Raw genomic sequence first — 27,324 nt, 5'->3', positions numbered from 1 at the left:
GACTAAGGATGCAATAGAGGAGCCACAAACACAAGACAAGTGGAAGGCAGGCAAAGAAAGCTCCAACAACACCACAAAAATTGGTACTCAATCAAAGGAGACAATGAGTCAACAAGTTTAGATTCGTGCGGAGGTGCATAATCCAAAACATCCATTGAGAAGAGAATGAATCTCAATGCCAAGAAGGAGCTTTTTAAGGAGACACGGGCATTGAGTCAAGACCAATCAAATGAAGTTTTCTTGATTATCACTCCCCTCTATGGAGCTGAGTTTGCGCTTAGCCAGCATGGCTGTTTTGTTTGGTAACTAATAGAAGGATCTCTTTCCGGGGGGGGGGGGGGGGGGGGGGGGGGGGGGGGCGCGCGAGGTGGGGGTGGGGGGGGGGAGTTGGGGGGGGAACTATCAACTGTTTTGGCAATTGAAATACTGCAAAAAGCATATAATGTATATATTTACACAGAGATCTACTATCCTTCAGTGTTTTTGCACACCGAGGTACCACCAAAGGGAAGAAGCATTAGTTCAAGCACCTGCAATTAGGGCCCATGATCTAAAAGCCCCCGTCACAACCATTCAAATAATTACCTTTTACACCTCCCTTGTATCCAACCATTTCAATTGTTTACCAGTTACACCACACCAGTAACTTTCCAATGGATTGGGTTTCTCTTTCAGAAGAAGACATGAAAAAATTTACCTGGGTTTTGGATAGTAGCGTGCCCTTCCAATCTCTTTACATAAAAACGGGCGATTAATATGAGTTCTTCAGTAAGGAATCAATTGAAACACTGTGCATGACGAATTTGTTTTGGACATGGTTCTGGCAAAAGAAGATTCTCATTAGATCTTTTTTAAATATAAAAAATGGCATGTTTGAGAATATTTGACCTCTTCATGGACTACACTTGCCTGGATGAATTGCGTTAGGTGCCCAGGAGCCTGTTTCCCAACAAAGGGATATCAAGGTCATCATGAGGATAATATATATATAAAGATAAATTAGAAAGCCAAGAACATGCACTATATTTTCTTAATTTTTAGAAAATGATTTGACACAAAAGTACCACCCCCATGTACCATACCGCAATTAGAAAAGACATTTACCTCCAACTAAGAGTAAGATTTCTCCATTATCTAGAGCTTGCAATGGGATCAGGAAAAAACACTGAGTTGTTGAGGAGTGGAATTCAGCACGTCAAGGATTGGGAATCCCCTTGATAGTCTTCTTAGAGCCTCCCTCTTCCCCATAATAGACATGCCAAGCAATGCCCATCTAGAATCCCGAGACACTGGCGCCACCTTGCATGGCAACATCTTATGTAGTCGGGAAAACGTACCCGATTCCCTAAACCTTGCTCGCAAGGCATAACAAGCAGTGAGATTGCTGATAATTTCCTATATGCTATTTAAAGGTGTCACCGCCACTCATGTAGTCAGGGGAACCTGCCAAGACTACATTGCTGTGATGCGATGTAGGTACAACTGGAGCAGCACCACACCTGGCTTCATGGCACAGACTAAGTAAGCTCCTCATGTGATGGAACAGTGGTCCTGTGTGAACAGGCGCAGTACTTGCATCATACATGATGATGCATGCACAGACCATTGCAATGCAACAGTGGGATTTTAGCTATTGAACAGGGGGAACTTGTAGTGGCAAAAACTTATCCAGAGGCATCTCCAAAACTTCGGAAAAAATTGCTGTTAAAGGGGACCTTCCCCTCTTATTTGATCATTCAGCCCCACTCCAGCCCTGTTTAACCGAGAAAGGCAGCAGATTAAGGCCCCAATACAGTCTCAAAACTCTGCAAAAGGAGGGTCATTTTCTTTTCCTCCGATAATAGATCGTTCTATTAGTTGAAAAAAGATGTCCGCCTACAACCCTTTAATGAGGTCAATAAACAAAAGACAAGAAGAGGGGGGTTCTTTTTTTTTTTTTTTTTGAGGAGGTGGCAGGCCGCAGAGGGGGTAGGGGGGAGGGGGAAGGGGGCAAACTTTCTGTGCCTTGGGAAATCCAAAAAGCAATGGAGCTGTGTCTCCTAGGGGGGAGGGGGAAGGGGGCAAACTTTCTGTGCCTTGGGAAATCCAAAAAGCAATGGAGCTGTGTCTCCTAGGGAGTTCACATTGACCACAAGACGCGGGCCAACCCACAATGGCCAACCACATGCCCACTGCTAGGCTCTTGTGAGCTGGCAGCCGAAGGAAGAGGGTCAAAGCTCTCCCAAAGCTGGTGCCAAAATTCACTGAGGAACAAGGGAGAGGAACTGAGCCTGCCAGTTGGTGGCAGCAACGGGTGTATATATATATATACCTAGATGAATCCAGGAACATGCCCAAATTCACCTTCTAAGAAAGTGCAACTTATAACCTCATGGTAGTCATCCACAAGACAATAAACCATCAACTCCATCATGCATAGTATGGACTAGATACTACGACATCCCCGCTAACGTCATCAGTGCCCAATAGTGGGTGTAGAACTTGGTATCAATATATGCCCCCACGTGCCATCAACCTCTTGAAGCACAATACAGCAGCTGTTACGTCCCAAGGCTAATCAGGGTTAAGACCTTCAGGTTAGATTAACCATAGCCTAGGGGTTAGGCATCTATTTTTTTTCCCCAAAGAAAGATCCTTCTATTAGTTATAAAGAAAAACCAGCCATACGGTTAAATACAACACTGCTAGAAAGTGAAAGAAAGAGCAAACACATGTTGTAGGCCCAAAGCACAAACTTTAGAAGGCTGGGAACAGTTGATTATTGCTGAAAATGAGCACGAGGGAAGCCCATAGGTGCTTACAAGCATAAGAGACAGTTGCAACGTCCAATGACCTCCAGCAGATATGCAAGAATGAGATGAAAAATGAGGGGAAGGGTGTGCTCCCTTATATATCCCTCATATGAGCTGATTGGCCAGCTGTAGCAAGCCGATAGCTGTCATGTAGCATAAATATGCTATAAAAAGCCTTTAAAATGGTAGAAAAAACCTAAATAATATCTACTAAATATGCCAATGCAGGGCCTCATAAAAATTACCAGTACAAGCATGAAAAGGTACATGTAGACCCTCTAGAGATGATATATATTCCAACACCTCCTCTTCAATGAAAGAGGGACGGTCCAATACTAGCACGCTGAAGTAAGATCTCCAAAGTAGCTCTCGGACAGCCACATTGTCCTTGGTAGAACAATAGGCCAACCGAAGAAGTCCCAACTCGATCCAGTCGCGTACAAAATGATAATGCACCTCAATATGCTTGGATCGTCCCCGTATCACATGATTTTGAGCTAGAGCAATAGCACTCTGAGAATCCGAGAAGATGGTAACTAGAAAGTGTCGCCACAGCACAAATGCTCCAGAATCTGATGAATCTAAAGTGCCTCAATGTGGAGGAGAGAAAGGTAGGATTTATACTCAGCCTCAGTGGAAGAAGAAGAAACATTCCTCTGCTTTTGAGACTTTCAAGAAACCAATCTTGTACCAAGCATGAAGCAATATCCAGATGTAGACCTCCAAGTATCAATGCAACCTGCCCGATCAAAAGCTATGAAACCAACCAACTAAACACCACTCGAATAGGTGATGCCATAATCTGAAGTACCTCGAAGATAACGAAGAACTCTCAAGCCGATGAGACATTCAAGCGGTGGTATACCTGGCTGTAGGAGCAAATGTCTCATCAAAGTCTTCACCTGCCTTATGAACATATCCTCGAGCAACAAGGCGGGCTTTGTACTTGTCCAAAGTACCATCTCCATGAGACTTGACTTTGAAAATCCATTTCACACGACGATGTAAAGGCCGTGGCACCAAAGACCAAGTGTGATTCCTCACAATAGAGAACATCTCTGCTTCCATGGCTTGCCGCCACTACGGCTGTGAAAGAGCCTCCTATGGACTCTCAAGCTCATCAATCTCCTGGAGAGAACTCATGAGAGCATAATTCGCTGTGTGATGAGATATGGAAGCCTGAGATGAATGGTGAGGTTCAGGAGTGGTGGTAGAGATCTGGTTATGGAGCTGTGTATTAGTAAGACCAAAATCTCTAAAGAGTTGCTGATCCCACCGAGGTAGGCCAGCCTCCCTCTCAAAGTGTGAAGAAGAAGAAGCTCCAGCTGTAGTAGAGGACTCATCCGATACTGCTGGGAGAGGTGATGAAGTAAGCACTGGTGGGGGTAATCCCGGAGTCAAAGCAAGACTCATAGGGACTGGGAGCTGTAGAAGCTGGTGCAACAAGAACTAGTGGCTATAAAGTAACAGCTAGCACCGGAGTTGCAGCAGGAGGAAGAGGAGGAGGAGCTGGTCGTGGAAGAGGTATAAGATCACTGTCAAAACTCTCCCATACCTCCTCTGGATCTCAATCCAAATTTGATGAGCATTACTCCAAGTAGAGATAAACTGTGCCTGTATAGATGGAGTCATGCAATGGATGATGATAAGACGGGCCCAAGCATCCAATATGCTTCTCAAAGCAAGGTCCACCAAGTGAGGTGTGGAGATGGTAATCCACACACCGGCTCCTCCTAGCAATAACTAAGTGTAGAAAGACCAAGTATGATAGTTGGTATTGTAGGATGGTATATGGATAGGGGTGGGAGCAAGACCTGGATGAGAGAAACTCAAAGAAGAAAGATTGGGAAGAGGAACCACCTGGGGAGTGGGAGTAGGGGATACAGGCAATGAAGGTGCTGGAGTATCAACTCGAGCAGTAGCAGCAGTAGAGAAATCTCCTGAAGCCATGTCCTCTGACAAGAAACCTTCTCTGAATCAAGAGGGCTGTAAAAAAAACAAATAGCCTCCTCTCAAGCTATGCACAACAAGAGGAGAGAAAGAAGAAAGGGGAGGAGGGTGGGAAAAGAGAAATAGAGAAAGCAAATCTCTCAGGAACCCTGTCCTCAACACCAAGAAGAGAGCTTCAGCCTCCAACAGCAAAAACGTAGCAGTCCCAAGGTACAGATGCAGAAAAACGCAGCAAGTTGATGAAGCCTCTGCTCCAATCAGAAAAAACGCAGCACCTTTTGCCTGTGGATCAGTGTTTGGCTCTGATAACATGAAAGAAAGAGCAAACACAGGTTTTGGGCCCAAAGCACAAATCGCAAAAGGCTGGGAACAGTTGATTATTGCTGAATGAGCACGGGGGAAGCCCGTAGGTGCTTACAAGCATAAGAGACTGTTGCTACAGCCAATGACCTCCAGCAAGAATGAGATGAAAAATGAGGGGAAGGGTGTGCTCCCTTATATATCCCTCATATGAGCTGGTCAGCCAGCTATAGCAGGCCAACAGCTGTTATGTAGCATAGATATGCTATAAAAAGCCTAAAAAATGGTAGACAAAACCTAAATAATATCTACTAAATATGCTAATGCAGAGCCTCATAAAAATCACCAGTACAAGTATGAAAAAATTACATGTAGACCCTCTGGAGATGATATATATTCCAATAGAAAGCAGTCCAAATATACACATGAGATAAGGAAGGGGGGTGCCTCCTCAATTGGCTGCTCTATCAGAGGGAGGCTACCACTGGAGAAGCCACGCTGGGCCTATAGTGACAAGAAACTCCACCGTTCTCCCTGGATAGGAAGGGTCCGGAGTCCAAGCACAAAAGAAAGCCTCACGCTGCTGCTGCATGCGCTCTGACTCACTGGTCAAGTGCTCAGAACAGCCCGGAGGGTGTGTATCAGATCCACCCAAATGGAACGGCTGATCTCAGCGCTGGTTTTGTAGTCAAGCCGTCAATGGCCTGGTTGTAGCAGCAAGCTCGCTAGATGTGCCAAGCTGCTATGCTGTTGATGGTCTCCCATTGCAAGCTAGTGTGTGACTCTGGAGTCCACGGCCATATTGGAACTGCCGCCGCTACAGAGAGTGAGAATCATTGCAAGGCTTTGTCCTTCATCCTCAGAAAGTAAGGCCTCACCCGCCTCTGCAACCCAAGCTACAGTTCCCCATGTGATGGTGCAGGCAGTGCTCGGATTGGAGGTGAATAGAGGTGAATAGGGGGAGGATGCACTGCCATACCTATTGTGCTTAGGGGCAGTCCCACACGCAGTCTCTGGCTCTCCACACGGCTGCCGCAAACAACATCTCCTTAGCCTGCCTATGATCGCCAACCACGTGCCCACAGCTAGGCTCTGTCACCAATTGGCCGACCATTTGGTCCATCTCCAGATTTGTGTCTCGTTCACTCGAGGCCAGGCCAGTGTCTCATGTGAAGGGGCCAATATTTTTGCATAACATGGACGGGAGCCAGACTGGTGCCACCCGTGTATGACCTGGACTGTGTTCTATCCATGGGATTGTCACGTCATGGAAGAGCCAGTATTTGTGCCGTGTCTTGCCTATGGGACTGTTACTCCATAGGGAGGCTCGTGCCTGGATCTGTGTCTTACCTATGGGACTATCACTCCATAGGAAGATCGGGATTTATGTTTTTGTCATGCCATCATTGTGCCCTACAAATGTTTTGTACTTGTTCCATGAACGGGAGATATGTCCATGATACTATTTGCACATGCATTCATGTTTTGCATGTTTGGAACTGTTTTCGCATGACTTGTATTCTTGTGTTTGCCTGTTTGACGTGCCACTTACTGAGCGGGGACGCCTGCCAGTGAGTCGTGAAGTTTGCTCTGTCTTCTGACGAGTTTTGTTGCGTGTGAACAGGTGGTAAGTGTATTGCACTTGTTTACTTTATAGCATTCTTTTTAACTTTTGTTTTTTATAAGGTGGCAAGTTCACATTCATTAAAGAGTGGGCACCCTCCCAAATATTTAATGATGTCCTTAGTAGGGTGGGCACCCATTATGGATACCCACGTATGGGGCAAGGTGGGGAGGGAAACCCCTCACTTAGTCTCATGTGTGGGGGTGGGTGCATGGCCACCTACCTTGAGACTTGGAATCTGGCCGCCTCCATGCAACTATGTGGGCCGGCCAGCTGTTTATCATGCACCCTCTTCCATCACGTAGGAGTGAACCTCCTCGTGCATATATTCAGCTGCACACAATTCCTCAAGACCAGGGCTCTCAGACAGCTGCACACAAGCCATCTCTCCGCCTTCCTCAGGTTGCTGCACGTAAGTGGGCTGCTCCCTCTACACAGGTGGCTGCGCCTTCCCTCTGCAGGCAGCGGCGTTTTCCATAGGCGGCTGCGCCACTCCACAGGCGGCTGGAGCCAGGCGTCTTCTGCCCTTACAAGCGGCTACGCCCCCCTCAGGCGGCTGCACACGCCTTCCACAGGCGACTACAAGCAGCTGCGTTTCCTTTCCACAGGCGACCACAGGCGGTTTCGCCTCTTCTCAGCAGGTGGCTGCGCCTCTCTTCCACACGCGGCCACAGGCAGCTGTGCCTCCTCTCCACGGGCGACTACAAGTGGCTGCGCACCCTCTACAGGCGGCTACGCTCTCCTCCACAAGTAGCTGCACCGGCGGTTATGCCCTTTTCCTTCTTGCCAGTAGGCTGCTGCGCCCCTAGTGTCCATCTCTAGTAGCTGCACCTAGATGCATCGGGTAATTGTCTTCCACTAGCGGGCTACACGTAAGTGGATTGAGATTTAAGTAAAGGACTTTGATGTAAATCTGATAAAGGTTACTCTCTACTGCTAACACCCGTTCGGTGCCGGGTAGTCCAAGCTTCTGGAGAACCACGGTCCATGGGTGCCGAGATCGGGAGAGCCAGGCGTTAGTACGGGAGCGCCTGTTTGTGCGCGGTCCTGGAACACCAGTGGGGCGCTCTCCACGGATTCTAGTGAAGGCACAGGACCGTACAGACTAGACTACTCAAGTGGACTGCTCTCCTTCGAATGTCTACTTCGAGTCTCTTGTTTGGTACTGTATTCATCTCAGTTGTACATGGACATCATCTGGTTCTTTGAACCCATGGAGCATTGTATCTTTTAAATACTCCCAATAATATATCATATATTGAGGCGGGGGTCGGCCCGTTCCGGCCCCAGTGCTGGTGTCCATTGATCAACATTTCATTTCATTTCGATTTTCAGTTGTTATTAACTTGTCCATTCAATTTGTGATATTTAAGTTGTGCTATTACACGTGTGGGTGTCCAACGGAGTCTATTCCCATTTGACGGGATCGGTTTCAGGCTCCAATGGGCTAAGAGCTAGAGAAAGGAGATCTTTCACGGACGGAAGCTGCTCCAGAGACTCCAACAGAAATCCTCGATGAAAGTAGCCGGGACTCCCTGGGCGTGTCAATGCTGCCGCGCTGCCAGGGTGCTATCTGTGGTCTCAAGGAGGATCCAATGGCCAAGCCGGGCAGAGTAATCAAAGAATGGGATGGCCTCCTCGGGATCTCGGGATCAATGGGTCTGTCCACTGCCTCTCTCCGGGATCCCACTGTATGTGAACCAACGTGCTGTTCTCCCAGAGCCATAAGCGCCAAGATGCGATGCCTCTAACCTCAAGGAGGGGGGAGGGATCCGTGTCCCAATTCCTCTCCTCAGCGGAGGGGAGGGGAGGACATCACCGATCTGCCACTAGGACGTTGTCATGCGGCCGTCCAATCTGACCTGATGAGTGCTAATGAGGTAGCCTTGTGAATAACCAAAAACCACCAAGGGAACTCTAGTGTGGGTGAAAGAGGCTTCCACAGGATATCAAGGGATCCTCATAAGGCAGAATCCAATCCGGTGGAATGGCAGTGTCAATGTTGTGGATCCTCATAAGGCAGAATCCAATCCGGTGGAATGGCAGTGTCAATGTTGTGGATCATAATGGAGGCTCCTCTCAACGTGCCCAAACGGTCCTGTTGTGTCGGCTCCGGGAGTTGACGGTAACTCTTACCACTTTAAGTGCCCAGAGTCTGAGCTGGCCCCCCGCCCCAAGAGAAGTGAGATCTAGTGCCAATCATGTGTCCTGAGGGAAGGCGGAAATGAGGGTTCCAAACCAAGGGTTGTCTCTCCTCCTCGCAGGTGGGGGGAATCTAGATGAGAGCGGGGCGGAGAAGTCATCAGGTGTGGAAGAGGCTCATTGCAAACCAGTCCTCAAAACCAACGCTGAGATCGCAAAGAGGGGCCTCTGAGAAGATCCATTGAATCCCCAATGTCAAGGGGCCTCTGCAAGTGAGAAAGCGTGAGGAAATGTGGCTGATCAAGAAATCCTCCCAGGGCTCCTCCTCGGGCTGTAGTCCCCGCACAATCAACTTGCCCACAAAAGGGCCCTGCTCTCAATCGCGGAGTCTAGACCTCCTAAGCCCGAGGAGGATGGAGGCATAGTCACCCGAAACAAGAGACGAGAATGGAACGTTCGAGGAATGGAAACGGGGAAACGAGTTTTTAAGGGTGGAAACGGCCGTTTCTTGTGACAGTATCACTTCGGAAACGAGAAATGGCCATGGAAACGGATGGGGTCTTGAAACGGAGAAACGCGCATATAGGGACTGAAATGGCCGTTTCTTGTAACTATGGATGGAGGTGGCAAGAATAATGGAAGGCCCAGCATGGGGTGATGTACCACATGGTAGCCAGAAAAACCTCGTTAGCTACCACCGCTTGCCTTGCAAGTGACAACCCAGCCGAGCTCCAATATAAAAGCTTCCTCTGAATGCTCAGGAGGAGCGGATCGGCTGCTTTGCTGAAATATGGATGCCTACATGGCATCCAAGATACTGAACAGCCGTGCCGTGAGGGATCCATCTGAGCTTGTCAACTCGACACCAAGTCGAACTGGGAGTGTTACTAACCCAAAAACTGCACAACTTGTGTCAATCGATCCTCGCCCCTGAAGCCAAGCATAACTCCTCAACCGCTGCTGCAAAGTGGCAGAGGTTCCCTTCCAACCCCATGAGGTAGGCTGCGGTGTCATCTGCAAACTCTGCATCCAGCAACTTCTCCATGGTACAAATGGGCAAGCACAACCCCTGGAGGCTTGTATAGTAGTGAGCATAGAGCTGTAAAAGGTTTAGGCTACCTCCTGGACCTGCTGAGGCTCTGAAGCAAATAGATCCTATCTAGTCAGCAAAAAGCTTGAATCCCCTCTCGTCGAAAGTGGGGTCTTGAGGCAGCAAAAAAATCAGGGGGGACTCTGTCCCCTGCTAGGACTAGAAGGAAGCCCGTGCGGTTATTGGCTATTTATGGCTCAACTGTTACTTATAGCAGTATTAAGCACTATATAAGTGAGTCTTGGGTTATTATTGATTCATTGTGGTTTGGACCTCTAGACCAAGAGGCTTAGTCCTGCCATGGACATGGCGGACCATAGGCGGTCTTGTCGAAGGTCTCTTAGGACAGGCTCTGGTGGTATGGGACGTCCAGGCTGACTGGCTTGGCCTGTGGGAGTGGAACCTTAGTCTCTGGCTCGGGTGGTTTGCACACGCGGACCTACGGTTGGGTGGTGAGCTTGCCTATACCCCTTTAATTTGGGTTGGGTGGTGAGCTTGCCTATACCCTTTAATTTGGTTTCTCTAACCTTGTTTATCCCTATGTATTAGGTTGAATCCTGAAGGGATCTAACAGGTCGCCACGTCATTCATATCCTCCTTGGAACTAAATGCTCATAACGATTACCAGTGGGCCTTATTACCTTGGGGGGGCGGGGGGGCACGTGCATGGCGATCTGGCTGGTGGTGCTCCTAGGGAGGCAGACAGCGCCGCCGCCTAGGACAACGGACTATCTGCCAATGGCTAGTGCCCTCCTCCTGCTGAGCCTGGGATCGCAAGGGTCAACTGGTCACGTATCTCTACCTTGGACTCAGGCCCCACTTCCCCTGCTCTCGCCAGTCGCACCTGCTGAGACCTCGGGCAGGGTTCAAGGGGCATCCTCTATGGGCCTGACACCGAGGGCATGACTGAGCAAGGGGTCCTATCTGCCTGCTTCTGAAGCACTAGCCGAGGAGATCGGCGTACTCTACTTGTTGAAGAGTCGGGTCGCCCTTGGGGGCTTGGGAGCGCAATAACCTGCGGAAGATCCTCCGGGGAGGCAATGCAAACTCTAATGGATAGGATGCTTGATGTCCTGGCCACAATTGATGCGGCCGTCAGCAGGGACTCCAAAACCTGCCCTGCCAATCGTCCAATCGATCAAATCAATGGGAGATACTCCTTCCAAGGCCAAGGAAGCAAACTATCACAGCAGGGAAGCCGGATAAACCTGCCACTAGGCGATCAGATGCAGGGTCGAAACCATGATGCCATCATGCGAAGAACACCTAAGCACTGCATATCGCGACGAAACTTGGCTGCATCACGCGATCGGCCACTGTGGGTGAATCAAACTCCACATGAGAGTAGCTAAGCCCAAGAAAATGGATGCTGATGATTTTGCCAGGCTCGATGATGAGGGCTTCCTGGAGATTTATCTGTGCGCAGGGTGGCTCCCTCTACGATCTTGCAAACTAAAGTAGAGGCCGCAAGGGAGGATAGTGTCGAAGCTAACAGCTAGAGATCCACCTCTGAAAATAGCAAGGGACGGCGGCCTCGGCTGGGGACGACGAAGCGACTGCCATGCAGTCCTCCTGGAAGGTGAAGACTAGAGAGAGGGCTGACTCTTGCTGAATGAACTACTACCATAAACTGGAAACTGCTGAGGCAGAGGCATGGAAGGACTAAGGCAAAAATGGGAGTGTGGAGAAGGGGCCGGCGGCAGAAGAGAGAAGGGCAGGCGGATAAAGGCAGCACCAGAAGGCAGGCGAAAAAGGAAAGCAGGCGGAGGAGGAGCAGGAAGGTGGAAGGAAGGGGAAGGCACAGGCAGAACAGAGGGAGGGCGGGGAGAAGGCCCACGGTTGAGGCGCAAAGGGTTGGAAGGCGGGCTCGGGCTCGGGCTCGAGCTCGAAGCGGGGGGACACCACCAGCGCACAGAATGCGCAAGAGGGAGGGGGGACGAGATGGCCAAGGGGGGTTGACAGTTGGGGGAAGCTCCAGCTCGCTTGAAAGAGAGCTCTACTTTGATTGTTTCCTAATCTTGAGCTCAAAAGAAAAACAATCATGAGGGTCTATTCACAAAGCCGTAGAACATCAATTTGGTCATGCTTAGCATAGTCTGCACTAGTTCCAAACTGTAGTAGGGTAAGATTGTACAGGCCGGCACACGGGGGTGGGGTGCTGTTGGAGGAGGTGGGGTGGGCAAACATGCTCATTATTTTTTAAAATAACCCTAAAAACAGAGCTCTCTTCTCTTGCAAACATGTCGTGGAGTAAATCTGGTATTTCCTTGAAAAGAACCTGAAACTACCTGCAGCACCAAGCTCTCCCAAGACTTCTCGTGCCAGTTTTGAGGCTCACTTGCGCAGTCCCAATGAACGGGACATTGGATGGATCCTACGGGCTGGATTAAGCGAACACTGTCTGTTCATAAATGTGATGAATTGCTAAACGTTACAAGATTGTAGTGACAACCATATAGACCTCATGGAAAAAAACAGTTCTAAAAAAAATGCCTGTAGTTTTTGCTACATACTTGTGGTAAATGCTTCTATCCACAGACGGCGATCTCTCCATGAAGGAGGCACTGCTTCACAAGGTATTCCTTGCTCGGCACAGATCCTACAAAACAAAAGCATGAACAGACATTGTGCAAAACAATCACCAGGCATCCCATCCAGGTCCACATTCAATGTATCACTACTGCATATAATTCCAAGACTCACAGCACTATTTATCTTCAGTGAGCACACGTTAATCCATAAAACTATAATGTAATCAAGTGTTGAACTGCCTTAATCCTTTACTTACTCTATGATAAGCTTCCTAAGAACCCCTGGTAACACTCCTTTCAAGGGAGCTGTCTGCAATATGATGTTTTCCCACCTCTTTTCTCCGCCGCCGTCAACATGGACATTAGCTTCCATGACCGCATTCATACTCTGCAAAGCAAGAAAGGTGGTCATGTGCAGGCTCTTAGCCTTCCTTAAGGCCAAGAAATGAACAAATGTTTCTATTACTGCAAAGACATATCAGTGTTCCGCAACATACACGAGAAACCACCACAAAAAAGTTTGTAACCATGCCCTCTAGAAGCAGGTCACCATCGTTTGATAAGATAATCTCTGTAACATCTTTGGGTCGGGACTGTTCAAGCGCCTGCCGAGTCCTGAGAAGAGGTTTACATATCAATTGCCTTGCTAAAACAGCCAAAAATGAGTTCATTAGTCATCCAGGAGCAGTAAATGGTTCCTTTACCTGACCCACTCTGAATGTTTGGCGTTTGGAACACTGCGCCCCGGGCCCATAACAGCCAAGTGGGCACCACTCTCTGCAACACTCTCAGGTATACACCTAGAGACATGCACATACACTTCAAATCCATTATTTTCCTGTAGCAACAAAATGCAAACAAAGAGATAATCAGCAAAAGGTGGCCTTTTACGGCAAGGTCCGTATTTCAAAATGGGAGTGTAAATGCAACCTGTGGTCTGTATCAAGTAGATTACATACAATGAATTATGACACCCTACTTGCATCGTCAACACCTGAAAGTAGGTTGGTATATCCACCTTAGTGTTCAAATCTCTATACATAACCTGCAGCTATTCGTAGAATTAATGCCAAAGGGTGGGTGTAGGATATGCATAGATGTTTATCCATCTCAATGTTCAAATATTTGTACAGAGCCACTATGCTGAGTTTTCATCACTTTTGAGAGCAAACCTATCCATGGGAAAGGTTAGCAATAATTAAATGTGGTAAGAATGTACTGAATCAAACGAGAACTAACTACTAAGGATCGATTAAGTTGAATAAAACTCGCTGACAGAGGAGGACTGAATATAGTACTCTGAACTGAGTACAATGGAATATGATTAGCAAACATTTAATGATTGTGATTTGCTTAGTATATATTGCTAAACCTAAACTGCCAACCCAGGTCGTGAGTTAGTACATAAATATATCCAATCATACCTATTATGATTACCCACTACCTAAGGTGGCCACTATTCATGGAGTTGATTCACACAATACATATCAATTGCTTCCTTGTCATGTGTACGTGTGTGCACGCACACAAGCAAGCTAAATATGATGATATGTTTAGCCTTGCAAACATATGCCCCATTTTGGTAAGAAAGAAAGAAGAAAAATTATCAATGTAGACCACAATGTAACAGTTGTACATATCTTGCAATGTAAAGTCTCCTAACTCCTCATGCTTCTAGCCTCTCACATTTTGCCAAAGTTTCCAAGTCACTTTTTCCTTTTCTTGTGTCATTGTGGTTCATGACAAGACCTCGTATTGCCTCCTCTTTCTTTTCTTTGATAGTATGCACTGCTCTACTAACAAACTAATAGTGTAACTATTTGGTCCTCCATGCTCTTTTCACATGATATAACCCATGCCTAGACACACGGATAAGATGATGGACACATGGAAACAGGGTTCCTAAAGTTGGAATTGGAAAAAGCACCCCTCTTGGTCAAAAAGAAGGAAAAAGCAAAAGTCAAACTTTGTTGACCAAAAAGCTGAGGGCACCGTTGGAAAGAGGACATCGAACTTGATCAAAAAGCTAAAAGCCACTTTTTCATAGGGCCAAAAAGCAAGGCCCTGAAGATTTAAAAAGCAAATCAAGAACTTTGGCTATTATTAAAATAATATTTAAAAGAAAAGCAAAAGCAAGGAGGCAAAGCAAAAGCAAGAAAAATAAAACGAAGCAAGACAAGGCAAAAGCATGGACCCCTCCCCCAATATATAAGAAGCTTGTATTCTCTTGGTGAAGCATAGAAACTCGTGGAGAACCTTGAGGGAGAATTTGTGAAGAAACCATTGCCCACATCATCTTTTCTCCCTAACTCCTCACGTCGCTCATTATCTCCACCTCCACCGGCGACAACCGCCCTTGCAGCGCCAACTTCCGCCCGTTGCTCCGCCCTCTGTGCGCCGGCTATGCCCTGTGCACCGCCTTTGCTATCAGCGCCGCCTCTTCTATTGCACCGCCGCCTGCACTTCAGCAGCGCTACCTTGTGAAGATACGTCGCCACCTTTGCTACAGCTAGGCACCGCCCTGAAAGCTCTGCGTCACTTGTAGCCGTCAGCAGTGCCAACAACCCCCAACGCCGCCTCTGCCCTGCAGCACCTACATCTCTGTGACGCTTCATAATTCCGCATAAATATTTTTCACAAATTTTTGTTGTAGAACGTGTGTAGAATGTTTTGTTAGGACATCTAACATGTTTTGACAAAATTTTGTAATGCAAGAAATTTTTAGTTTTGGTCATTTTCAGGTAGTTATTTTTGTGAGTGATTTTTGATTAGGTTAGAGGTGAAATTAGGCGAAGTTTTGTATGAGAGAGTTTTTATGTTTTGTACATAGAACAATTTTGCTTAAGTGAAACCTTTGTGATTCACATTATTTCATATCTGTTTGGTGACTCCAAAGTGGGTTTTAAGTGGTTTTGTGCTAAAAATGTGCCTAAATTTTCATGTCAAGACATTGCAGGTCCTAAACGGAGGTCAAGAACAAAGATTTAGCCTCGGACGAAGAGATACAAAGTCGAAGAGAAGGATTCAATGTTCGAGATGAGCTATTAAGCATCCTTATCAGATCACCGAGGCGCAAATGGCGCACCACGAAAAAGGGTTGTTTTCCCAGTGTTTTTTTTAATTATTTAAACGTAATCTTATGGGAATGATGATCGCGTATGAAGAAAGCTTCCTAAACACGCTTTTTCCAAAAAGGGCGACATATCCAAAAATATGGCACATGGATCAAGAAAGCTCCAAAAAGAGCTAATTTTGGCTTTTGGACGTGAACAAGAGGAATACACAAAAAATTAGAAAATCGAAGAAAAGATTGAGAATGCAAGTGCGAGTGTGTGTACGAGTGTGAGTGAGAGATTTTCATGAGAGTGAGAGTGCGAGTGAGATAGCTCGGGGATGGTCGGGTGGTTCGAACTCTTTCCTTCAAGAGTACATCATATCAGATTATTGTAAGATTTCTTGATATATTCAGAATTGTTCTCTTTCTGCCTCAAATAAGATTATGCAAAATTCTATTTTTCTTGAATTACATTGTGATTGTTGAGTGAGAGCGTCACAAGTGGTATCAGAGCGGCCGCATCCTTGATCGTACTTGAAAGATGACTGATAATAATGCAATTCAACAAAGGTTGGCCAAACAGGCTCAACTTATTGAACAATTGACCGCAGAATTAAACAAAGCTAAAGGGAAAGCAGTAGCCGGTCCTTCAAATCAGAACAAGAACGATTCAAGTGCTGCGGGGATTTGTGTAGAGATTCCTCCCGATGTTAATCGTAACCAAAAGATCAAAAAAGAGCAAAAGCACAGGAAGATGTGGCCAAGTCTGCCCTAAAGCAAGTTTTCAAGAAAGCAAAACTCTCGGAATTTGATGGTGAAAACAAGACAGGAGAAGATCTTGAGACTTGGCTTCAAGAATTGGAGGATTTCTTTGCCCTCCAAGAATTCGATGAGGAGGGAAAGGCTAAAATTGCCTCGCTGCAATTGCGTGGTGTCGCAAAATTATGGTGGAATCCCATGTACAGATTCGAGAGAAACCAAACGAACCAATTACTTGGGCTGAATTTCAAGCTGCTGCAGAAAAGAAGTATTGTTCTCCTCATTATTATATGGAAAAGAAGATGGAATTTTACAATTTAAAGCAAGTTGAAGAGGGAAAACGCGATCTTTTTGTTGATAAGTACAAGGAGAAGTTTCTTCGTTTGGACAAGCATGCACCTGAAGTCTCGGGCGAGACTCTTACTCTCAAATTTCTAAAGGGCTTGAAGGAGGATCTCCTCTACATGATGAAGGGAATAAGATCGTGGGATTTCTTAGATGCTGTATCCAAAGCCGAAAATTTTGAAAGGATGAAAGCATACAATTAAAAAAAAGGTAGCAAAATCACGGTTAATTCCAATGGGCCATCGTCCTCAAGGTTTTCAGAACTCAGGTATTCCTCGTAGATCTGAATTTTCTAACGATTCCAAGTTTCAAGGAGGGCGTAATATGCAACAAAAGGATGGGAATCATGATAGTGGGAAAAACCAAGGATCTGCGCCCTATAATCAACGGGGTAGGCAGAATCCAAATTTTCAAAATTCTGGAAATCAGAATCAGTCCAATAATCAGAACGTTGGGAATCAGAAGAACCAGAAACCAACAGCATGGCAGAATGATCCTTAGTTCATTGAGCGAGCAAGGAGGCTCGGGTTGTGCTTTAGATGTGGGGAGCAGGGACATCGCACATTTGAGTGTCCGAACAAAGCTAAATTCAATTTTGGGACTGGACCGAAGATGCAAGCGAAGTTGACTGAGACGAATCCGACAATCGAGAAAGCGAGGGAACAAGGTGAGTTGCCTAGACCTAGACCTAAAATGAAATGTATGGTTTCTTATGCATCTTATGCACATGCTTCAGTGATAAGAATAAAAGGAAAGATTAAAAATTGGGATGTTCAATTTTTAGTTGACTCAGGTAGCACTCATTGCTTTATTTCTCCAAAACTTGTGAAATTCTCAACACTTGAGATTAGGAAATCAAGTAAAGAGACCCGTCCAACTTGCCAATGGAAAAACTCACTACACCCAAGGATTCTTGGAAAACTTATCTTTCACCTTAGCAAGAAGGAAGTGTAAGGGAGACTTCTATGCCATCAAGATGGATAAGTGTGATGCAATAATTGGGATGGTTAGTCTCCAACAAAGCCCTCATTAATTGTGTGGATAGGATTGTGAGTTTCGCTAGTGAGGAGGGAGAAACCCAAGTTATTCAAAGGGGAGAGAGGAATAGTGAGGCCTTTCTAATTTCGACCATGAAACTTTTGAGAGGGATTAGGCAAGGATGTGAGACATTCTTAATCTTTGCCGATGAGCTTAAGGAAGAGACAAAGAAGGAAGACCATCCTGAGTATGTGAAGAAACTCCTCGATGAATATCGGGACGTTTTTCCGGATGACCTACCTGGGACGCCTCCTCCTAGAGACTTAGATCATGCCATAGAGGAAGAACCAAGAACCCAACCTTACTCTAGGGCACCCTATAGATTTAATGTGGATGAGTTGAGAGAGTTGAAACTTCAATTGGATGACTTGACACAAAAGGGCTTCATTAGACCTAGTGTTTCTCCTTGGGGTAGTCCGGTTTTGTTTAAAAAAAAAAGGATGGGACTTATAGACTTTGCATTGACTATAGAGGGTTGAATAGGCAGACCATTAAGAATAAGTACCCTTTACCTCACATAGATGAGTTGTTGAGTCAACTAAGTGGGTCCTCTGTCTTTTCCAAGATTGACTTGCAATCTGGAGACCACTAAATTCGCATCAGAGAAGCGGACATTCCTAAGACAGCATTTAGGACTCGGTATAGGCATTATAAGCTCACTTTTCTTCCTTTTGGATTGACTAATGCACCTACTACTTTCATGTGTTTAATGAATAATGTATTTCGTGAATATTTGGATGATTTCATTCTTGTATTCATAGATGATATTTTTGTGTATTCAAAGAATGAAAAAGATCACGAAATTCATCTTAAGAAAGCACTTCAAAAGTTGTGGGATCACAAGTTGTATGCAAAGCAAGTGTTTCTTTGTTAAGGACAAGATTGTGTATTTAGGCCGTGTCATCTCTAAGGCGGATATCCATGTAGATCTCGAGAAAATTAAAGTGATTATGGAATGGCCTAGACCCAAGTGTGACAGATATGAGGAGCTTCTTAGAATTGGCACAATTCGAGAGAAAACACACTAGAGACTTCTCTAAGATAGCTTCTCCATTGACCGATCACACCAAACAAGAAAAAAAGTTCAAGTGGGATGAAAGGTGTCAATTAGCTTTTGACACTTTAAAAGCTAAGGTTGCTGAGAATTATATTTTGAAAATACCAGAAATGGGAAAACCTTTTGTAGTAACTTGTGATGCTAGTGGAACACAAATTGGGTGTGTTCTCTCTCAAGATGGACGAGTAGTAGAATATGAGTCAAGGAAACTTGGGAGCCATGAAGAGAAGTATCCTACCCATGACCGCGAATTGGCCGCAATTGTGCATGTCCTTAAGCATTGGAGACATTTATGATTTCCTACTTGGTGTGAAGTTTGAACTTCGGACTGATCATCAAAGTTTAAAATATCTATTCACTCAACCTTTGTTAAACAATAGGCAAAGGAGGTGGATGGACCTCCTATGCGAGTATGATTTTGAGATGAAATACATTGAGGGTAAGGAGAACAAGGTGGCTGATGCTTTGAGTAGGTGACCCTTGATTAATTCCTTGACTGTCGTTCGGTCGGACATAATGGAAAACATTAGAGCTGAAATTGAGAGAGATCCCTTTTATGTGAGCATTCTATAGAGAATTGCCAAGAATCCATCTGAGAGGGTTTCAGGGAAAATATCATTTGGTCAAGGGGAACTTGTACTGTAATGAGAGACTTTGTGTGCCTAGTGAATCATCTTTTAAGACCAAAATTCTTCATGATTGTCATGATGCACCATTTTCTGGACATGTTGGATATAAAAAACGTACAATAAGGTTCGAAAAGCTTACTTTTGGCCTAGTTTGAAGAGTGACGTCCAACGCTATATTAGAGAATGTTTGCATTGTCAGCAAGTGAAAATTGAACAACATAGAATGCCAGGTCAAATGCAACCTTTAGACATTCCTTCTAGGAAGTGGGAATCAATTTCAATGGACTTTATCACTAAATTGCCCACTGCTAGAGAAGGATATGACACTATCTTTGTAGTTGTTGATCACTTGACGAAGATGGCTCACTTCTGTCCTATGAAGAAGACAGATGGTGCTCTTGAGGTAGCCAAGTTGTTTGTGAAAGAAATTTTTCGTTTACATGGTATGCTTCAAAGTATAGTGTCTAATAGGGATTCAAAGTTCACATCTAATTTTTGGCAAGCCACATTCAGAGCCATTGGTACTGAGCTTAGGATGAGCACCGCATTTCATCCTCAAACAGATGGGAAAACTGAAAGAGTAAACCGAGTGTTAGAGGATATTCTTAGAATGTATGTCAATGAAAAGCAAACCAATTGGATTGAATTCTTACCTTTGGCCGAGTTTACTTACACTAGTTCATGGCATAGCTCAATCCAAATGACACCTTTCGAGGCCGTTTATGGACAAAACTGTTATACACCGGTGAACTTTTCAGACCCAAAGAACCGAGTTGAGGTTTCCAAAGAGATGCTTGAGAGGATAGATGAGGAAGTCAAGACTATTAGGGAGTGTATTAAGAAGGCTCAACATAGACAGAAACTCTATTATGACAAGAAGCATACACTTAGTGAGTTCTAAGTCGGTGATATGGTATTTTTGAAAGTCATTCCTAAGAAGAGTAACTTGATTCTTGGAAAGGATAGGAGACTCACCCCGTTTCGCTGGTCCTTTTAAAATCTTAAAGAGAGTGGGAACATTGGCTTATGAACTAGAATTGCCTAGTAATATAAAAGTGCATCCTGTTTTCCATGTGAGTTTATTGAAAAGTTATGTTGCTAATCCTTCTCATGTTTTGCAGGACAAATTTAGGATTCAAGAAGATGGGAGTTTGAGAGTCGAACCTCAATACATTTTGGACAGAAGAACGAGACAACTACTATAGTAGAAGTTTTGATTAAGTGGGATGTATATCCCTTAGATGATGCTTCGTTGGGTAGACTTAGATTCATTACATGCAGAGTTTCCTCCTTCATTTAAACTCTGAGGACAGAGTTCTCAAAAGAAGGGACGATTGTGATGCTTCATAATTTCGTATAAATATTTTTCATAAATTTTTGTTATAGAAAGTGCGTAGAATGTTTTGTTAGGACATCTAACATGTTTTGACAAAATTTTGTATTGCAGGAAATTTTTGGTTTTGGTCATTTTCAGGTAGATGTCATTTTTGTGAGTGATTTTTTATTAGGTTAGAGATGGAATTAGGTGAAGTTTTGTATGAGAGAGTTTTTCTATTTTGTACATAGAACAGTTTTGCTTAAGTGAAACCTTTGTGATTCACATTATTTCATATCCGTTTGGTGACTCCAAAGTGGGTTTTATGCTAAAAATCTACCTAGATTTTCGTGTCAAGACATTGCAAGTACTTAACGGAAGTCAAAAACAAAGATCTAGCCTCGGACGAAGAGATACAAAGTCGAAGAGAAGGATTCAATGTTCAAGATGAGCTATTGAGCATTCTTATCAGATCACCGAGGCGCAAATGACGTACCACGAAAAAGGATTGTTTTCTCAGTGTTTTTTTTTTTAAACGTAATCTCATGGGAATGATGATCGTGTATGAAGAAAGCTTCCCGAACACGCTTTTTCCAAAAAGGGCGACATCGCAAAAAATATGACACGTGGATCGAGAAAGCTCCAGAAGGGGCTCCTTGTGGCTTTTGAACATGAACAAGAGGAATACACAGAAAATCAAAAAATCAAAGAAAAGACTGCGAGTGCGAGTGCGAGTGCGAGTGCGAGTGCGAGTGAGTGTGAGTGTGAGTGTGAGTGTGAGTGTGAGTGTGAGTGTGAGATTTTCATGAGAGTGAGAGTGCAAGTGAGATAGCTCGGGGATGGTCGAGTGGTTCGAACTCTTTCCTTCAAGAGTGCGTCATATCAGATTATTGTAAGATTTCTTGATATATTCAGAATTGTTCTCTTTCTGCCTCAAATAAGATTGTGCAAAATTCTATTTTTCTTGAATTGTATTGTGATTGTTGAGTAGGACCGTCACAATCTCCCTGTGCGCCTGTGCTACCTTGTGCTCCAATGCTACCTTATCCCTCTTGTAGCTCCCTGTGCTGCTTGACTTAGCCATCAGCGCCTTTACTGCAACTGCCCGCCACCTGTGCACAGAGTCTCCTGCATAGCCAGCAGGTGGCGCCTGTGCCAGTGCAGTAGCACCGCTGCCAACACAGCACTGCTGGCCACTATAGCCCTTTGGAGAGCAACGTTTGGCGCTAGAAGCACTACCCTGGTCCGCCTGAATAAGCCCTGAAGCACAGTTTTGTTCTCTCCTATGCTGCCATCTCTTATTCAGCCATCAACAGCAATGAAGCCACCCATCCGCTATCTTGTACAGCCCCCTGTCCTATCCAGCAGTTATCACTTTGGAGTTTGCCATCTTGGGATTCCTATCCATATTACGTGAAGAGTTCTTGTGGGTGTTTGAAAGCCTCAAAATTGATTCAAGTATCGGATATTGGTTCTAGCTTGGAGTAAATCTCTTGTGGTTCATCCTCATGGTGAGCTCGGCATCAGTTATCTTGTGTCTCAACATCAACTCGGCCCAATCTCGACATCGACACTTTTGCCTGATATTGTATTCATTCGTTGTATTGGTCCTATGAGGGCAAAAGGACGAAAGGACCAGATGTATGAGAGATCAAAGCAAAACCACATAGCATGAAATATGTGAGTGAGTCTATATATAATGCTGAGTGGACATATGTAAAAGATCCCTCTGATGTGAGGTGACTCTGAGTAGAAAGACCAGTGCAAAAGCAGAGATGATGTCGGAGCTGAGGCACGATCGATGACCAAGGCTCACGTCCATGTGAGGCAAAGCACTCCAAGAGGTGGTCGGTGTCGAAGGCTCGCGACGGTGGATGCAGAGGCACTCCGAGGTGGTAGTGGCAGTGGAAGATGAGGTGATGCAGGCTCTGATGACAAGGGTGCTGCTCTACCTGAGGTGGTAGATGAAGAGCGGAGAGGGCTGCCGTCCCGAGTGGTGGTGGTGGTGCTGCAAGCTTTGATGACAAGGGTGCTGCAAGACCTAAAAGGTGCAAGCTCTGATTACAAGGGTGTTGCGTACCTGAAGGGTGCAAGCTCTAGTGACAAGGGTGCTGCGTACCTAAGGGATGGTGAGGAGCAGAGAGGGCTACCGTCCCGAGTGGTGCAAGCTCTAGTGACACGGGTGTTGCGTACCTAAAGTGGTAAGGAGCAAAGAGGGTCGCCGTCCCGAGTGGTGCAAGCTCTGGTGACACGGGCGCTACGTACCTAATGTGATGTCAATGGTGAAGCTAAGCTGAGAGTGGGCTGCCGTCCCGATGCAGCAGAGAGTGGGCTGCTGTCCCGATGGTGAGAGCTAAGGCAAAAACGCTGGAGTGCTCTATGTATAGCAGAGGGGGCTGCTGTCCCATGAGCTGTGGAGAAAATGCTGATGTGCTGATGTAAGAACTGATGATAAACACTGATGTAAGCTCAGATGGTGTGCTGATGTAAGCGCTGATGTGAAACGCTGATGAAGTGCTGATGTATGCTGATGTAAAACGCAGATGAAGTGCTGATGTAAGCGCTGATGTGAATGCAGAGGTAAAATGCTGATGTAAGCACTGAATGTAGCAAAGAGGGCTGCTGTCCCATGGTGTGACCAGTAGTAGAGGGTGGACTGCTGTCACGATGTGTGGCCAGATATAACACGCTGATGTGCTGACCTGAAGAGCCAATGAAGATGAGGCAGATGATGTGCAGTCCCCGGCAGCAGCAACAGCAGCAAAAGTGGTACCGGGGTCCGGATATGACAATGAAGTGGTACACCGTAGTGAATGATGAGGCAAATCTATATATACCAAGGGGGAGTGCTGGTCGGTCAGCCTAAAGGCTGGCGGCCAGCAGCCAAGACAAAAAACCCCAAATAAATCCAAAAAATACCCAGAAAAATCCCCTTTTAGGACTGGGAAAAATACTCTTTTCACACAATCCTGGCTTGGAAAAGCCTGTGGATTGTTCTTGAAATAAATTCCTAAAGAGGGGGCGGGGCCTGTTCCCCACTCAACGTGGTGTACTGTGTGAAACCCCCATTCCCATCTCTCTGCCCCCCTTCTCTCTCTCTATCTTTATCTCTCGTACACGTGGTTGCATCTGTCATCAGGGGTCAAATGTGCATCACCTCCTCTTCTGCATGCTTGCATTCTACATCAAACCATCTTCCTATAATGTCTTGTGGGTTGGTGCTTGGGACATTTGGATGTGACAAAAGACTTCCTGGAAAATTCCAAAATGATAACTTGGAAAGCAGTTCTCATAACAGCTTGGGTGGTGATGAGAAATGTCCTCTCAACAAGATTCACATAAACTGAGCTTTGGCGGCCTCTCAGCGTCAGACTCTAGTGCAATTAATTGTGATATCTCCTGTACCCCCCAATTGATCTTGACTTGGGGTAGCCTATGATCAGACTCCGGTATAAGTGGGCCACGTGAGAACCCAGTAACCCATGATACGCTACTCTCAAAGGTAGCAAATAGTCACTGTCATGTTTGATGCAAGTGGCTTTCGTTGTTCCACGCAATTAAGGCATACCATACTGTTGCACATAAGCATCATTTCGTGTCCATAGAAGTCGGGCTCCTTTTGATCCAAGCACTCTCTATCCCAAACACTGTTATGCATGTCGGGGGTGTGCTGCCACATTAAGCATACATCAGTAGTCATTTTGCCTATTGATAGTGCATACATTCATATTTCCTAAGACCATGACATCACCCTCACATGTATACGACAATAGGGTGACCCATCATAGAAAGTGGACTCTCTGTGGGGATGTAGCATCATGCTAAAAAAAGTGGGAGTCTACTTTGCATGTCAACACAAATCCAAATGGAATGCTCGCATAGGTCTTCCTTGATCACCATGACACGTGTGCCTAGGATCCTTCGAAACATATATGCAACACTGCCATTTCCTCTACCTTGGTGTTTATTGCATAACCACCAAAGGAAGTACACTGCATACATGTCGTGTATAGAAATCCTTCAGGCATCATGCTCCCGACAAGATGATGTCTACATCATTTAGCAATTCTTCCACACCAAGTCATTTGTTCCAAACAAGCACACGTGCAACACTCATTGGGCTCCATAAGCCATGCTTCCCAAAGCAAAGGGAGGTTAAATTATCTCATTGTCCTTGCCTTGATAAATGCTTGCCATTACTTCCAAAGTTCCATCCTTCAGCCTGTTGACTCCCCATGTAGAGCTTAGTGTCATTTAGGTATTCAACTATCATACTGAGAATGGCCATCGTGACAAGAGCTGTTGGTGATAGTGAAGTCCAACCTATGTCTCCCTTCGGGGGGGGGGGGGGGGGGGGGGGGGGGGGGGAGAAGGGGGTTCGACCAACCCGAGAGAGAGAGAGAGAGAGAGAGAGAGAGAGAGAGAGAGAATACTAAAACATGATTTATAGAGACAAAAAAAGCACAAAACAATCAACTCCAAAAACCATAAATTCAAAAATTAAGATCTAAGTTAGCATGACTTACATCCAGATGTGTGCTTTTTGAGATCTTATCCGTCGAACCAGTAATGAATGTCATAAGTAATAATTCTTCATCATCGCTTCGGACTTCTAGTCCTTTTTGAAGCCCCATACTTAAAGATGGTTGTACAATGGATTTTAAATAATCATCGAAATGAGGAAGTTTAGCAGGGTCATTGGGAAACAAATGAGGCATTTCGTTTGACAACAGCTTGACAGACTGAGCCAATCGCTCAAGATGCCTTGTCCACAAGACTAGATGAGTTGCATTGTTGGTAGAACGGGTTGTTGTATAAACCCCTGCACCATCATCAGCCTCGGCAATTATTCGTTGAGAGATCACACACACACACACACACACATATGCATAAATACATATGTACACTCATCCATTAAAACATGACCTTAACAATGCACAAAAAGAATACATAAATGGGCTTATCTCAATATCTATAATGATCTGATTGTATACAAACACATATCCACACACGCACACACGCGCACACCATGTGTGTATGTGTATACAGACATACATACATATATGTATGTATGTATATATGTGTGTGTGTGTGCGTGCGTGCCTGTGTGTGTGTGTGTGTGTGTGTGTGTGCGCGCGCGCGCGCGCGTACGTACACGTGTATGTATATACACACAAACAAGTACATGTATATACTGACACACACGTGTGTGTGTGTGTGTGTGTGTGTGTGTGTGTGTGTGTGTGTGTGTGTGTTGGAATAGGTAACACAGGTAGGTTACTGATTTTTTTTTTCTTTGCATGAACTTTATTGTTAAATGAATTGACGAGTGTACTCTAGTTTTGGAATCAATCAGGATGATCTCATTCTCGGTATAGACATGTGCATATAGAAGGTATAATGAGATAAAGGATGTTGAGATCATTATAAGCTATCTGAAGGCCATGTGCTCATATGTGCGTGCATGTGTGTGGGAGAGATTTAATGGACACTTACCCAACTGTGTATTGAAATTAAATTAATCGCAAAATTGTTCAAATCTGAATGCCAAAACTAATCTATGAAATTTATCAGAAAATTTCGCCTAGATTAAGAAAATGATAGAATGGGCAGTTAAATAATACCAGTAATGTTGCTTAAATCTGAGAATAATGTCACCTGGAGGGTGTGACCTTAAGAAAGTGGCTGCAGAGCCAGGGTCTTGCAGCTGCAACACACCATTGTGCACCACCACATTCCATGCCATTTTGAAAGGTGGGCTTCAAAAATCTCTGAGGCTCCTCGTCGCAAAAAGATGATCCCACGCAGCGCTTACGGTGAACTTAATAGACAATTGAGTGTTAATTATTTCGTATTAGTAAAGTGATGTAAAAGGCTTTCTTTTAATTCTAATTCAAATTTAGTATTTTTAATTCTAATTCAAATTTAGTATTTAGTATTAGTAAAGTGATGTATAAGGCTTTCTTTTAATTCTAATTCAAATTTAGTATTTTTAATTCTAATTCAAATTTAGTATTTTTTCCCTTTTCCCTTACTTTGTTTTTTTTACCAATAATATATTTATATTAACCATTCAAAGTGAGACATACATCACCCCCAGAAACACAACTATCTACTCCTTTTATATCTCATTCAAGATTTTACAAAGAAATTCCCATCTTTCATCCTCACACAAGAAGCTAGACTGATTAATATTAATAAGTCTAAGTATTAATATAGTATTATATATATATATATATATATTACATATTTAATCATGGACAACTAAGGCACAAGAAAAAGAGAGAGAAAAGAAATCTTGGATTTCTAAAAAATAAGAGGAAAAAATCCCTTTGATTGACCCTTTGTATTCCAATTGACCCTTCGTGTTCCGACTTCCATTCTTGCGTTTCGCTTTTTAATGTCTTTTATATACCACAGCAACGCAGGTTGAGTACTAGCATATATATAACCAACAAAGTCACCTTCTTTAGAGAAATTGTTCACTTGCTGAATTACTTAATTTCTTTTCTCTCTTTTTTTAAGTTTGGTGAATTAGAAATTAGGAAAAATTACCAATTTGACCCTAATTATGCCGAAATTATCAATTACCAATTTGACCCTAATTATGTCGAAATTCTCAATTTGATCTTAGTATTTTTAAAAATTCCCAATTTAACCCTAGTATTTTCAAAATTCTCGATTTAATCCTAGTATT

General features: G+C 44.7%; 1 protein-coding gene across 1 annotated transcript; it reads right to left on the bottom strand.

Annotated features, from left to right (window-relative positions):
* Positions 1 to 384: 384 nt before the first annotated feature.
* LOC147619557 (uncharacterized) lies at positions 385 to 26,467 on the bottom strand. The gene is made up of 9 exons (XM_086773230.1): positions 26,286 to 26,467; positions 25,154 to 25,449; positions 13,134 to 13,267; positions 12,927 to 13,044; positions 12,687 to 12,817; positions 12,412 to 12,497; positions 12,187 to 12,299; positions 910 to 939; positions 385 to 820 (listed from the first exon to the last, which is right to left on the bottom strand). The coding sequence occupies exons 1-9, from the start codon at positions 26,371 to 26,373 to the stop codon at positions 752 to 754; spliced, it is 1,065 nt and encodes a 354-aa protein (XP_086629356.1). The 5' UTR covers positions 26,374 to 26,467; the 3' UTR covers positions 385 to 751.
* Between the last annotated feature and the right edge of the window lie 857 nt (positions 26,468 to 27,324).

This window comes from Cibotium barometz, chromosome 33, assembly GCF_041138505.1.
Source record: "Cibotium barometz isolate CiBa-2024 chromosome 33, ASM4113850v1, whole genome shotgun sequence".
In the NCBI taxonomy this organism is placed as follows: Eukaryota; Viridiplantae; Streptophyta; class Polypodiopsida; order Cyatheales; family Cibotiaceae; genus Cibotium; species Cibotium barometz.
The sequence above is the reverse complement of the archived record's forward strand: the minus strand, read 5'-3'. Positions and strand labels throughout refer to the sequence as shown.

Coding starts and splice junctions, on each gene's coding strand:
- LOC147619557 (XM_086773230.1), bottom strand. CDS start 26,373: ATGGCATGGAATGTGGTGGTGCACAATGGTGTGTTGCAGCTGCAAGAC. Junction 25,450..26,285: donor CTTAAGGTCACACCCTCCAG/GTGACATTATTC, acceptor ATGATGGTGCAG/GGGTTTATACAACAACCCGT. Junction 12,818..12,926: donor TTTTTGTGGTGGTTTCTCGT/GTATGTTGCGGA, acceptor CTTGCTTTGCAG/AGTATGAATGCGGTCATGGA.